The sequence below is a fragment of the Megascapheus bottae genome, chromosome 4 (assembly GCF_031878675.1).
Source record: "Megascapheus bottae isolate mThoBot1 chromosome 4, mThoBot2.hap1, whole genome shotgun sequence".
Taxonomy (NCBI): domain Eukaryota; kingdom Metazoa; phylum Chordata; class Mammalia; order Rodentia; family Geomyidae; genus Megascapheus; species Megascapheus bottae.
Window position 1 is genome coordinate 70682522 of NC_143512.1, and position 14883 is coordinate 70697404.

Consider the following 14883-nt stretch of genomic DNA (forward strand, 5'->3'; position numbering starts at 1 on the left):
GATGTATTTAGTGAATAGGTAATGTTTCACTGATAGTAATACCACTTAAATGTGGGACTTCGTACATTCCAGGCAGGTAATCAACCACTAAGCCACATCGTTAACCACATCTCTCACATTATTTCCTAATTAAGGTTTGCATTTAATCCTTGGCTGCCCTGGGCCATGGCAGCCTAATTTTATTTCCTGCACAGCTAAAGTAACATATGCATACAACTAACCCCAGCCTTTTATTGGTTGAGTTTTATAAACTTAGCCTTCAGTTTGGCAATGATCTAGAATCATGCTAATCTTTGCCTCCCAAATGTGATAAATGTGAGCCACTGTGGTCAAATTTGATTGGAAACTTAAAAAAAAATTGTATTACTCCTTTTCTGGACATTTTGCAGACAAAATTTATTAATTAATGACTTTAACTTGAGATCCCAAGAGATTTTCTCATCTGACAATTCATATGCCTGATATTACTGTAATTCTGCAAAAGACTTTTCTCATTTTTATGTTTAACTTGGTATCCCAGATTTTAGTTACAGATAGAAACCAAAGGACCTGATTCTGCTTGTTCTGGCAGATATCTTGTTTGCATTTGTAACAAACAGTATGTCACAGGAAGCAAATTGTAGAGCACTGAATTCCAGTGTGAGTAATATTACATAGTTCATCTGTAGTCTAGATATGCCTCAGTACTGGTCTTCCATATATCCCTTTAAACCCAATGAGTTATAATACAAGCAAGATTTTTTTTGTGACATGAGAATATTAGAAAATGTTTATATAGCAATGCCTCACTAATTTCGCACACATAAGTTGAGTGTATAATTAAACATTACAGCTTCCTTTGTCTCTGTAAACTAACCTGTTACTAATCTTTTGTAAAGAGTGACCTAGGGCAAGGAGTTTGGCCCAGTGGTAGAGTGCTTGCCTAGCATGCATGAAAACCCAGGTTCAATTCCTCAGTACAACATACATAGAAAAAAAGCCAGAAATGGTGCTGAGTGTCAAGTGGTAGAGCTCTAGCCTTGAGAAAGTCCAAGGACAGTGCTCAGGCCCTGAGCTCAAGCCAAGGACTGGCAAAAAAAAAAAAAAAAAAAAAAAAGGGTGACCTAATATTGCCTTTTGTGTCTATCACTGCTGAAGTGCATAATATAAATGAGGTTTTCTTTCAAGACTAATTCCCAGCCATTAAGAAATATTTTGCAAAAAAAATCACTTCTCATCTTGGATAGGAAGACTTTCATCATGTTAACAAACTGAAAATGCTCTGATTTCCATCCTACAGAGAACCTTAAAGTGAGTTCAGATGTTAACTAGGAAAAGTCATTCAAAACAACGATTCCTGTGTTGAAGAAGAATATCCATTGTGGATTAATATCAAGAAGTCCTGAGCTTCTACCCACCCCTGGCTTCAGGGCATCATGACATCTGAGAATAACGCATAGCATTCTCTGTTTCTGACATGCTCACTTGGAAATCATATAGTTGCTCTTCTCTATGGAATTTTTGTGTATACATCTGTATGTACATGTGTATGCACATGTGTATATCCATGTATGTGTGTATCATAACTGCTTAAATTCAGGGCCTTTGTACTCACTGCACTTTTTGCTAAGAGCTACATCTCTGCCCCTAAATCTAATCCTTAAGTTCTGTTTTTTTACTGGTTAATTGCACATAAAGAGTTTATAGGATTTGTCTGCCCATGCTAGCTGGGAATCTTGTTGCTCAGATCTTAGCCTCCTGAGTAGCAAGAATTACACTCTGTAGGATATTCTTTTCCCTCCTCCTGTGGTCTCCCCTCCTTTTCTGCTAACCATATGTCCTTGCTTTATTTATTACTAATGATTTTCCTAGTATCTGTCAGTTGCAACTTTCCCCACTCTTTCTCTCAGTCAATGAGAGATTTAAAAACAGGACTATGTGAAAAATTCTGTCACTAGGAGATTGGAGTCACATTTACTTGGAGTGTTAATAAACCACTCAGGCTTAATTCATCTCAAAATATCTTTAGAAATGTGTACATTTATTGACATCAAAATTAAATTTGAAGTAGCAGCTTTTTTTATTCCAAGCAGTACCCATAGTTTTGGGTATTGTATGTGCTATGATATGTTTATATAGTGTGTATATCCTTTACTTTTTCCAGAGACTAATGAAAAAGGAACACATGCACATTAGGAAAGAAAAAAAAATGTAGTCATGTAATCCTCACTGCTTTTGTTATTTTTTCACATTATTTAATGTATTTTCCAGTGTTATATCTATTACATGATTACCAAACCTAACAAAGGGGTTAAAGGCAGTACTATATAAAATACATATTTATAGCTCATAGAATTACTAGAGATGTTGGTGACTCTGGTGCCTAGACACTTTCAGTCACCTTTTCAGTTTGTTTTCTGTTGGTATTGAGTGAGTTTCTGGACACAACAGATAATTTGTTGGGAGCTTTCTCTTATCCCATCACTCTTTTACACTTAAGACTGATGCATAAAGCAACTGTCTGACTGTGGACCTGCCTTAGTATTCTATTGCCCTTATGAGCTGCCATGTGTGTTGTTCCTGTTTGTTTGAAATATCCATGAAATAGAATAAATTCATTTTGGAATTTGCCTGGCTAAAGAGTCACTTTTTAGTACAAGCATCTACAAATACTTAAACGTTCTCTAATGGTCAGGCCTTAACTTCTCTTTTGCTGCCATTTGGAGAGCTTTTCACCCATGGTATTCCAAGTTGCCCTCCTTTCTTCAATCACCCTTTTTAATCTACAGATAATTCTTAAAATATCACTGACACAACAAGTTAAGGAGCTCCCATCAATAAATACAAAGTTTTAGGTTTTTTGTGTGTTTGTTTTTATCTTTTTCCAGTCAGGACAAAATAAAATAATTTATGCCAGACAGTATTGGGGCAGTTCATAATTAAGAAACTTGACCCTCAGCTTTTGACTAGAAAATCAATGTGTTAGTGGAAAACTCATCCTGAGCTTTACTCTGTGTGTGTTTGTGTGTGTGTGTGTGTGTGTGTGTGTGTGTGCATGTGTGCATGCATATGTGAATGAATGTGCTCAATTCTAACACCCCACCATGTGAGCCACAGCCATACATCATAGTTGGAGATAACCCATTGGCCTATTTTGCTTGGGATGGCTTTGAACCTGACAATCAGATATCGGCTTCCTGATATCTATATTTATATTATAAAGATTATGCTCCACAATCAGCTTGCTGGGATGCGTATCCTATTCCAATGTTTGTCCTTAGACAAAGATCTATTGCTAGTCCTGTGTTAAGTGTATATGATCTCCTCTCATCAAGGAAGAAATTTTACTAGTGTAAGCAATTATTTTTCAAATATCTTATAAGAGTAGACAACTTTAGGAAGACGCTGAGGCAGAGAACTCAGGAGTTCTCTGCTAAGGAGTCATGACTGATGACTACTGAAGCCGCAGTGGGTGCTTGTCTTGTTCACAGCTTCCTGTGATATCTTTGGTCAGTACTTTGTAAGAGCTTCCTGGATATCAATGGTCAGTAGTTTGTAAGAGCTTTCTGAGATATCATTAGTCAGTAGATGGTAAAAGCTTCCCTGGATACCATTGTTCAGTAGATTGTAAGAGTTTCCTGGGACTACTTGTGCCACTACCTTTAGTAAATATTTTAATGGTTATTTCTGCTCCAGGCTCCACTCAAACTCATATTTCATCCTATGAACAGGGATTATGTTTACTAACCCAGAAACATCATCTGAAAGAGAGTTAGTGAAAACAAATTTGTCACTGAAATAATTTCTTTGAGCTTGGCAGTGATATATGACTTAACTCCACAAATTCTCTTTTGCTCATTTCTGTCCACTGAAAAAGACTAAGAAAATCCAAAATTTTGCATTAAATCTGATTAAATGCTAAATCTTGTAGTAAAATTCCCCCGAGGAAAGCATAAAGATAACATGCCCCTTTTATGTATAATCGTCTTTAAAATTATGCATCAGGTAAAAGCCACACAATAGTTGGAGGGGGGAAATCCTCATTAATCACATTTTACAATTCAGAACCTAACCTAATATGTCTTCAACATCATTAATTTCAAGAATATACCTCTGATGGTACTCCTCTGAAGGAGTTTTGCTTATTAGCAGAAAATTGCAGGATACAGGAATTATAAGGTAGTTTTTTTTTTTTTTTCCTGTCCTGGAGCTTGAACTTTGGGCCTGCGCACTCTTCCTGAGCTCTTCAGCTGAAGGTTATCACCCTACCCTTGGAGCTACAGAGACACTTCCAGTTTTCTGTTGATTGATTGGAGATAAGAGTCTCTGTGCCTGGGTTGACTTTGAACCTTGATTCTCAGATCTCAGCCTCCTCAGTAGCTAGGATTACAGGCATGAGCCATGGCACACATCTTCTTCCTTATTCTTGAGTTACAGTTACCAGTAGATTGTGTTACAAGCAATCTATGGTCTTCACATGAATTAATAAGACTAATTTTCCTGCCATCAGATGCCAACAATGTGTTGAGTTTTGTTTTGATTTTCTATACATAATGCTCTTTCTTACTTTCTTGACCTCTAAGTAAATATCCTCTACCTTCCTCCATTCACCCTCCTCCTGCCCCAGCACAATCTCCGCTGATTTAAAGTGTAGTTTAGACTAAAATGACAGACACATACTATAATTAATTTCAAGAATTCCAGTAATCACAAACACAGGGAGATGGAGGCAGGGCTAGGAAATCAGTGTAGGTCACCAGGCTTTCTTTCTTTGTGCTGAGAATTTTCTGGCATCGGTCAAGGGAATGTGATTTAGGATCTGTGATTGTATCACACATTTAGTATGTTCAGCACCTCATTTTATTTATTCAGCCAACTATCTCTTGTCTAAAACAAGATACACAAAGTCATCTTTCAAATCATCAGGTGGAAACTGTAAAACTCACTAAACATTGGAGAAGTGTTGTAATTGCTCTGTTGAGTAATTGGCTGTTCTCCAATTGAGTCATATTGATGGCTCATTCCATATTTTACAGCTTTGTTACTTTTTTTTTTTTTTTTTTTGCCAGTCCTGGGCTTGAGCTCAGGGCCTGAGCACTGTCCTTGGACTTTCTCAAGGCTAGAGCTCTGCCACTTGAGCCTCAGCACCACTTCTAGCTTTTTTCTATGTATGTGGTACCGAGGAATCGAACCCGGGTCTTCATGCATGCTAGGCAAGCACTTTAACCACTAGGCCAAACTCCCGGCCCCCTTTGTTACTCTTTTAAATTGTTTTACATTATCATTGAAAAGAGGCTGACTTATTTGAGAGAAGTTGCTCGTTAGTTTTGGAAATGGGGCTGAGATCATATTCTTTAAAAGAGAAGTTATAATGAAAGGTGATTTGGATTAAAAAGAGTGAAATATATGAACGAGCAAGTCCACAATGAGAATTGAGAATGTTATTCTTTTAAGGAAAATATGTTTTTAAAAATGTGATTTTATTTTTCTTCAAGGAAAAGGACTTTTAAAAATCAGGGCAAGGAAAAAACAAATATGAATGTACAAATAAATAATTAGAGAAAAATATGAATACCAGAAGTACAAAAATCACTGAGATAAAGTAGAAATTCAAAGTAAATTGGAGAACAAAGAGAAATGTGTTCACAAGAGTAAAATAATGGCATAGACTGATGAGGAGAAAGTTGGTTTAATTGAGAAAGAAAATGATAAGAACAAAAAATATAAAAGCAACTTTTGAAAAGTATAGGGAGGATGTGAAGATCAAAGAATAGAATTGTTATGACTTACACCAACCAGAAGTAAAATAATATCTAGTTTAATAAATGGATGTTGATACAAAAATAACTATTATTACATTCTAATTGACCAAATGCACGTTATCTTAGAAATTTTGTAAACAATATCTCATTGAACTGTAAGTAAAACTTTGACATAATTAGTATTGCCCAATTGTCATTTGAATGGTACTCAAGTAAGTCTTAGTAACAAATGGGTTATTTTGTTTATCATTCAGTAAATATAATCTCTCTAGGTTTCAGAAAATTTCCAATATCAAGCGCAACTCAGTCCCTAGTAACTGTTTTCCTTATTTTTTTTAATTACAACTATATTTATTTTCAAAGCACTAAACAATATTAAAGGAATTGGAAAGTACAATTCAACTACACTCAATTAAATGGTTATGGTACAATTATAAGTCAATATGGTGAAGCTATGAACATTATGTAAAGATAGCATAAGCCAAAAGAGTAGGTGAAAAAATAAATGTAAACAACTTCCATAAACAACCATCCAAAAAGCCATAATCTAATATTTATTAATTGAAACACAGCAAGAATAGTCATCAAAATGGATGCAATAGGTGTTGAAAGACTGTATCATTTGCCTTTCCATTTCCACATTTTTCTTTAACTGTCCTATCCCCATGTTATAAAATTATAACCATAGTGCTCTGCTAATAAAAATAAATAAGATTATTCTAATTTTTAAAAAAGAACAAAAAAGATTGTTATCCATAAGTGTAATATTCTTCTTCTTCTTCTTCTTCTTCTTATTCTTATTCTTATTCTTATTATTATTATTATTTTGGTTGGTAAAGGGGCATGAGCTCAGAGTCAGGGTGTTGTCCCTGACCTTTTCAGCTCAAGGCTGACACTCTACCACTTGAGCAATAGCACCACTTCTGGTTTTCTGGGGTTAAGAGAATCAGCTGGGCTGGCTTTAAACTACAGTCCTTAGATTTCAGCCTCCTGAGTAGCTAACATTACAGGCATTAGCCACCAGTACCCAACTCATAAGTTTAAAAAAATTAAAACAATATATTTAAATAATTACACATTTAACAAACTGGTACATGAATACAATGCATCTGAGCTACATCATCCCTATCAACAATCTTATTCTCCTGTAACTCACCCCTTCCCTTACATTTCTCAAAGTTATGTTATAGAGAAAATTACCACATCCCCCCCATCATCCCTTCATTGTCTAAGACTCTCCCCTTAATCTCACTCCTTTTGCAAGTACCCCTTTTTGTTATTTTGTTGAACTTTAACTTTCTAAAAACTGTTCTACTTAAGCTCTCCATATCATCCCTTTTAGTCCAATTAATTTGGAGCTCGTTGCATGCCACCTAGAATGCTCACTTATAGATTTGTATGCATATTCTACATGCCACTAATGAGAGGAATTATGGAATATTTTGTTCTCTGGTGCTGGCTTATTTCACTTAATATAATTCTCACCAAGTTTCTTCATTTCCATATGAACAGCATAATGCCATTCTTTCTAATGGATTTTGATGAGGGTGATGTAGCTAAGGTGCATTGTATTCATTAACAGTTTGTTAAATGTGCAATTATTTAAAGATAATGTTTTAATTTTTTTTATTTATGAGTTGGGCACTGATGGCTTATGCCTGTAATCTTAGCTACTCATTGTGTTTCTATACGACACTTTCTTAATCCATTTGTTTACTGATGGACATCTGGGCAGATTCTCTGTTTTGACTGTGGTGAACACAAATGCAAAAAACATAGTTGTGCTGGTCATTTCACTATAGCCTTGCTTGTATCCTATCCACATTTGGACATTATGTCTTATCCACATAGTCTGTCACACACACACACACACACACACACACACACACACACACACACACACACATCTCCACATGATGTCCATCATAATCCCTTGAGATTTTCATACTGTACCATATGTTTCTAACTCAATCTGTCTATACTAGGCTACTTTGCCCTCTCAGGCCAGCTGCTACTTGTGTATGTTAGTAATGGTTGCTTGGTATGTATCACAAACCCTCAGGGTCAAATAATTCAGCCATGAGGCTGATGAAAATTCATTTTTTTGCTGTTCACATTTTTGGTTTTACTTTATTTCTCTTGAATTTGAACACTCTCTGAATGAAATTTGTTGCTAGTGCAGGAAGAAAAGTATCTCCATCCCATGAATAGAACTTTGTTTTTCTTCTGGTATTGTCATTTAACATAAGGGTAAACGTGATCTCTGGAAATGTAATTTTCATTAGGATCCAAAAGTCATTTCCCTACTTTCCCTCCCTTAATGTCTATGAGATGTAACGTATCATTTGCTATGGGATTACTGAAAATTAAGCAGGATAAAATGTCAACATTTTGTCAGACTATGAGATACCTAAATGTATTCAAAATGTTGAAATCTGAGCATCTTTGGAAAAAGTTTCCAGGATTGTCCTGGCTGTGTAAGTAGGTAGAGGATGTTACTGATTGAAAGCTATATGTCCAAAGAACTGTTAAATATTCTACAGAAAATGACCCTGGTTTTCATCAAGGTAGTTCCAAAGTTCCAGAAGACATTACAAAGCCCCAGCTTGTCCATCTCACCTTATCCTGAAGAAAGTCTAGAAGACTTTAATACAGCCTGAAAACTGACAAAGAACTATCCCAGTCTAATGTCAGATGATAGTTGCTCACTAATGAAAAATAGTGAAATCATTCCTGGAATATGTAGTCCCTCAGAACTTCCTTCTTTTCACTAAATCCATAGACCACAATGCAAATGCCTAAAATCAAATGTTCCCAGTGATCATTAACAACTCCGAGATGGTATAGGAAACAACCTGGTGAGAACTATTACACGGGTTATCACACCTTTACATGGTATCCTAGAGACAGAGTTTTTGAGTTGTTGCCATGAATTTCTCATTCTATAGAGCCTGAATGGAGCAGAAAGTTCCTCATAGTTTGAAAGTATGTGGACATTTCCACCTACAAATGGCTGCCTCCAGCTCTGCAGGGGGCTCTCAATAACATAAGAAATGTTTCCTGATAAGGAAAACATCACAAGCAATCTATATCTCATGGAACAGCAGAACCTTTTCAGATCTAGGTAGACTCATTATTCATCATGTATGTCTCTAGTAAAAACACCTCTTGAAAATGCGATAATATAAAGTTTCATCCTACTTGAGAAGCAAAAATTGAGTTCTGGAAGAATCTATGTTGATATGTGTTGGTTGTTTAGTACATGCCATTCATTCATTGGTTTCTATTCAGTGATAAATTATTAAGCACAAACAGTGGTAAACACAAATTCAGCTTTCTGAAACCATATTTATCTTACCTGCTCTATAAACTCTGTTTATGTTCAATATTATATTTCAAAAGGTAGAAAATGGTGCCTCTCTCTTTTTCTCAATTAGCATTGCCAAGCAAGCCAGATGCCTTTAGTTTTTTTGAAACAAATTATTTTTTTTCAAAAAAAGTTTTCTTGTGAGGAATGTGGTCCCAAATTGGGAAAATAGGATGAGAAATGCAAAACCGAGCTAGTACAAGTATACCCTTGAAGGAAAATTCAGATAAAGATGGAGAAGTGTTAAAGGTAAGAAAAACAGATACAGACATCAGGCATAGCAACAAGAGCAGTCTTTAGACAAATAAAAAAATACAAAACAGATTGCTATATATAACATTTATAGCAATATACGAGGCTGGAAGTTTGGCCTAGGGGGAGAGTGATTTTGGTTCAATTCCTGGGTACCATATACATAAGAAAAAAATATCAGAAAAAGCCCAAGGTCAGTGCTCCTGTCCTGGGCTCAGTCCCTAGAACTAGCAAAAATTTAAATATATATATATATGTATGATATATATATATATGATAATAAGGGTGAAAGTTACAGAGACACATTCAGAATTAAGGCAAGACTGGTGAATAAGCATGCATGATAGTCAGTAGACTTCAAGCAAATGGAATAGCAATGAAACTACAGATTCTTTCCAAAATAAGTAGCATTCTTTTTTTTTTTAAGTCAATAGATGAGCAGAGCAATCAAGTTACCCCTGAAATTCATTTGAGAATAACCCTGGTTTATACTGAAGTAATGAGAGGGGGACTTGTAACAACTAAATACATTTATTTAAGCAAAAACAAATATATTTTAGTTTCCTTCATTTAAAATGTAAGCCTATTAAGATCTTCCTTGAAGTAATATCTGGAGATCAATTCACAGGAACCCAATTATTTAGTATAAAAATAATGTACATATTTACTGTTTTTTATACCTCTATGAAGCTTCACACTGACCAAGATAAAGGAGATGGAAATTTGAAATACATATTAACAGGAGATGGGGCTGGAAGTCTGTTCGTTATAGATGAAAACACAGGAGACATTCATGCTGCAAAGAAGCTAGACAGAGAAGAAAAATCCTTGTATATTCTCCGTGCCAAGGCCATTGACCGAAAGACAGGGCGACAGGTGGAGCCAGAATCGGAATTTATCATCAAAATCCATGATATCAATGACAACGAACCGAAATTCACAAAAGACTTGTACACTGCCAGTGTCCCTGAGATGTCCAGCGTTGGTAGGTATATAAATATTCACAAGCACTAGTATTGTTCGTTTAACACTGTAATTTCTATGGATAAGTGACTATGATATGTGATTTTGTTCAAGATAAAGATTGTATCTAGAAACTGCCACTTAGAGTAAACTAAAACCCTGGCTCCACCTTATTTTTTATTGTTGTTTTGTAGGTGGTGGGCTTGAACTCAGAGTCTGGGTGCTCTTTGTGAGCTCTTTTTTGCTCAAGGCTGGTGTTTTATCGTTTCCCCCCCCCCCACTTCTGATTTTCTGGTGGAGAATTGGAATGAGTCTCCTCCACTTTCCTGCCCTAGCTAACTTTCAACCCGGATCCTCAGATATCAGGCTCCTGAGTAGTTTAGGATTACAGGTGTGAGCTCCAGAGCCCATCTTAACTTTATTTAGGATGCTGCCTACTTTCAGGTTGCAAATTATCGAATATATTATTTTTTGGTAACAATGGAATTAACACTTTAAACTCTAGACTTCGGGAATAGAAGTGGAAGGCATTATTCCTCTAGACTTGTCCACTGAAGTGAAAGTCTGCCTAAGACAGCTGTTCTTGTGTCACATTAACTAATAAGAACTAATCTTTGTCTTTGATAGGAATTCTTCTGAATTATTATCTCATTTGATCAATAATGGGCTTAGAAAATTCAACTTTCAATCTCCCCATTCTGTAGTGTAACAATTCATGTTTTAGAGATACACAACAAAACATTTTGGATCAAATAAGCTGATAGCATTGTGGCAAGATTCTATGATCCTTTAATATGTTTCTGTCGTGTTCCATTGAAAAATTGCTGAATCATATAAATGGAAAATAATGGGTTTTTATTTTGTTCTTTTTTTTTTCTTTCTTTCTTTATTTTTTGCCAGCCCCAGGGCTTAAACTCAGGGCCTGAACACTGTCCTTGGGTTTTATCAAGGTTAGCACTATATCACTTGAGCCACAGCACTACTTCCCAGTTTTTTCTAGGTATGTAGTATCTAAGAATGGAACCAGGATCTTCGTCCCTGCTAAGGAAGCACTTTACCAGTAGGCCAAACTCACAGATTGTTTGTTTAGGCTGCCTTTGATTTTAATCACTACTGGTTAATATACAATTTTTTAACTGCATATGTCTTCATATTCTATTCTACTTATGTGAAGAGTTCATATTTGTGATACTTAAATCCTAAAATATATCTAAAAATTGTAATGAAATAATTACAATATGTATAAAGTAAACATTTCCTAATTTTAACATTATTCAGTTGTATATTCTTTATGTCAGTTTGAATTTATATACATAAACAATCATACATATCAAATTTCATTCTGCTTCTTCATTTTCTATTGAACTCTAGTTTGAAGAAGTTTTCTGATAAAGTGAATTCCCGATTTTAAAACAAATTTTGCTTGCGTGTAATTTTATCAGGTATTTTCCTGTCTGAACAGAAAGTTTGTAATACTTAGAAATATTTTATGTATTTGGAAATGTAAAAATCACATTTAAGATGACAGCACTCTTTCTCTAACTAATTAAACTTATTCTAAGCATTATTTCATTTGAGATATTAAAAATATGTCATTAACAGATCATCAATGTTTACACTTATTATCAGTATTTATTTATGGGAGTCCTGGGGATTGAACTCTGGGCCTGGGTGCTCTCCCTGAGCTCTTCAGCTCAAAGTTAGCGCTCTACCACTTGAGCCACAGTGTCACTTCTGGTTTTCTAGTGTTTAGTTGGAGATACAAGTCTCAGGGACTTTTGTTCTTGGGCTGACTGAATCCTCAGATCTCAGCCTCCTAAGTAGGTAGGATTACAGGTGTGAGCCATTCTCACCTGGCTTGTCAGCAGAATTTTCTCATGTATCATTTTATATTTTTAATGAACTTTAGTGTTTCACACTATACGTTCTGATTATGTGATTGCTTGATTCATATTAAATAATAGTTAAGTCAATTCTATATGACTACATAACCATATTAATTGTGAAATGAGCTATTTGTAAAAGCTTTCACAGATTCATCTTTTCAAACTATATTTAAATTGTGCAAGTTTATGCATGAAATGAGATTTGTGTATTATCTTGTCCAATGACACTTTCGGGAAAGGTAACTATATTGCACTTACAGATGCTTTATCTGTGAGCATCGCACCTTCTGATGAGTGTAATCTTTGAACATAGAAATTGGAGCCATTATCAGTCAAACTCTCTCCATTTCAAGGATTCCTATAAAACTGATAAAAATCACATAGCTGACCATTGGTTACTGATTTGGTAACAGCAAGTAAAATCTTAAGAATATGGACAACAACAATAACAACAACAAAAAATGGATAATTTGATCCTTCATTTAGAGGAGAGTTATTATTTGTCACATTTCTGCATTAGCTTCTTTTAGAAAATTCATGTGCACACATGCCATATGCTTACATTTTAAATTTTAAATGACTATATAGTTGTCTACAATAAGCATCTACAGAAAATAAAGTACTTAGTTTAATAAAAATAAATATAAAGCAGTTAAACACACTTGCCCCAAACTGGAATGAATTGTATATTATCTTACAATGTAACATAAAAATACTCAGACAAATGGATGGACAGTAAGACATATTGACTGACCAATCAATAGATAGGTAGACAGACAGACAGAACTCAGTAACATATGCAGGTACATTCTTAATGCCCACATTCCACTAAACATAGTTATAAGAATTACACAAAATGTATCTGGAAAATATCCTACTTTATTAGCTCCTAAATAAACCCCTCAAAGTAGAATTTCTTTTTTTTTGTTTCTTTTTTACCAGTCCTGGGCTTGGGATCAGGGCTTGAGCACTGTCTCTGGGTTTTCTCAAGGCTAGGGCTCTACCACTTGAGCCACAGCACCACTTCTGGCTTTTTGCTACGTATGTGGCACCGAGGAATCGAACCTGGGTCTTCATGCATGCTAGGCAAGCACTCTACCACTAGGCCAAACTCCCTGTCTAGAATTTCTTTATAATATTAAACATTTATTGAAAATAAATTCAAATGAAAGGAAAATCCTTGTATTTCTCAATGTGGTTTTAGGTAAATTACATGTATACACATGTATATATATATATATACATATATATACAGACAAGATATCTATGTAAAAGTTCGATATATGTTTTATCCTAACATTATATTGATCTTTGGTGCTAATTCACATTATTTAGAGAAAATAAAAGATTGGATCTTCATAATTACTGCAAGTGTAATTTTCTTAGGTTTTACTTGTATCAGTTACCATTGTAATATATACATATATGTATGTATTTATATATAAATTAGTTTTACGCTTACACATATGAAAAATGACATGTATCCTTTGTTTCTCTAGGCCTGATGACTTTTAACAAAATTAAAATGTCACTTAAGTGTTCTAATATGTAATTAAACTTAAAATATTGATTTTTGTATTGTTTATTGTATATAATTATGACCTTATATTTTGGAAACTACTGATATTGAACAACAGATATTCTTGTCAATCATTAACACTAAAGTATCTAAATGTACATAATTATATCAAATTCACATACTGAAGTACATTGATAGGTCCATAGCTATGTGTCTATATTTGAAAATAGGCAGAAAAACTCCATAAAAGTTCATGTATTTCCATTGAAAGTACATACACACATGTGTATCCATTTTGAAGTTCAATATTATTTTTATCTGTTGTGGTTTGGGGCCTGGACTCAGGCCTCACATTGTCAGCTGAATATATATCACCCAAACTATGCTTCTAATTCCTTCACAGCTCAATTTAATCCCTCTAGTTTTTCTATGATGATTTCACCCAGGACTTCTCTCCTGCTGAGCCCACATTCTACAAGTCAATTGTAGGCGGTCCTTGCTTGTTTCTTTACAATATGTATCTTTTAACATTTTATTCTATTTACAAGGCACATCTAATTAAACATAGTGAAGAGCAGCAGGAGTGTAAGAAATTCAGATTTACCAGTTCTAAATATGTGAACTAATGCCAATTTCAACTTTGTTATATTTATAAATTCTGACCTTTCAAACTTTTGCCCTTCATGTCATTATTTAGTCTTATTGAATCACTTTTGTGCTGGCACACATTTATTATTCATTATTTTAACATGCCCTAAAGTAAATAGATGATGGTTTCATATTGTTTTAATTAGGGAGAAAAGTTTGTTATTGTTGTATTTAATCAACTTTGATTAAACACACGATAGTCAAAGAAACACATAAGTATCTTTAAGTTTTCCCGAAAAACAAAAACAAAGAAAGATGTTTGAAATTTGGATGTATGGGAGTACTCACACTTCTTCCTTTGGGGTGGGAATGCATAGGTACATCTGTTATTCAGGTGACTGCGACTGATGCAGATGATGCTAACTACGGAAACAGTGCCAAAATTGTCTACAGTATCTTGCAAGGGCAGCCTTATTTCTCTGTGGATCCAGAATCAGGTACAAACATTTATCTTTGTGTGTTTCTCATTATACAATACATCTGGCTGTACAACTATTTACAAAAACA

The 14883-nt window shown here is 34.7% G+C and overlaps 1 protein-coding gene across 1 annotated transcript in view; it reads left to right on the top strand.

The window, feature by feature from the left end:
- Window positions 1–14883, top strand: part of Cdh9 (cadherin 9) — a 100021-nt gene that overhangs the window by 59003 nt on the left and 26135 nt on the right. The window contains exons 3-4 of the mRNA XM_090331180.1: window positions 10051–10345; window positions 14694–14813. Of these exons, the coding sequence (XP_090187306.1) occupies window positions 10051–10345; window positions 14694–14813 (415 nt within the window). The remainder of the gene's footprint in view (window positions 1–10050; window positions 10346–14693; window positions 14814–14883) is intronic.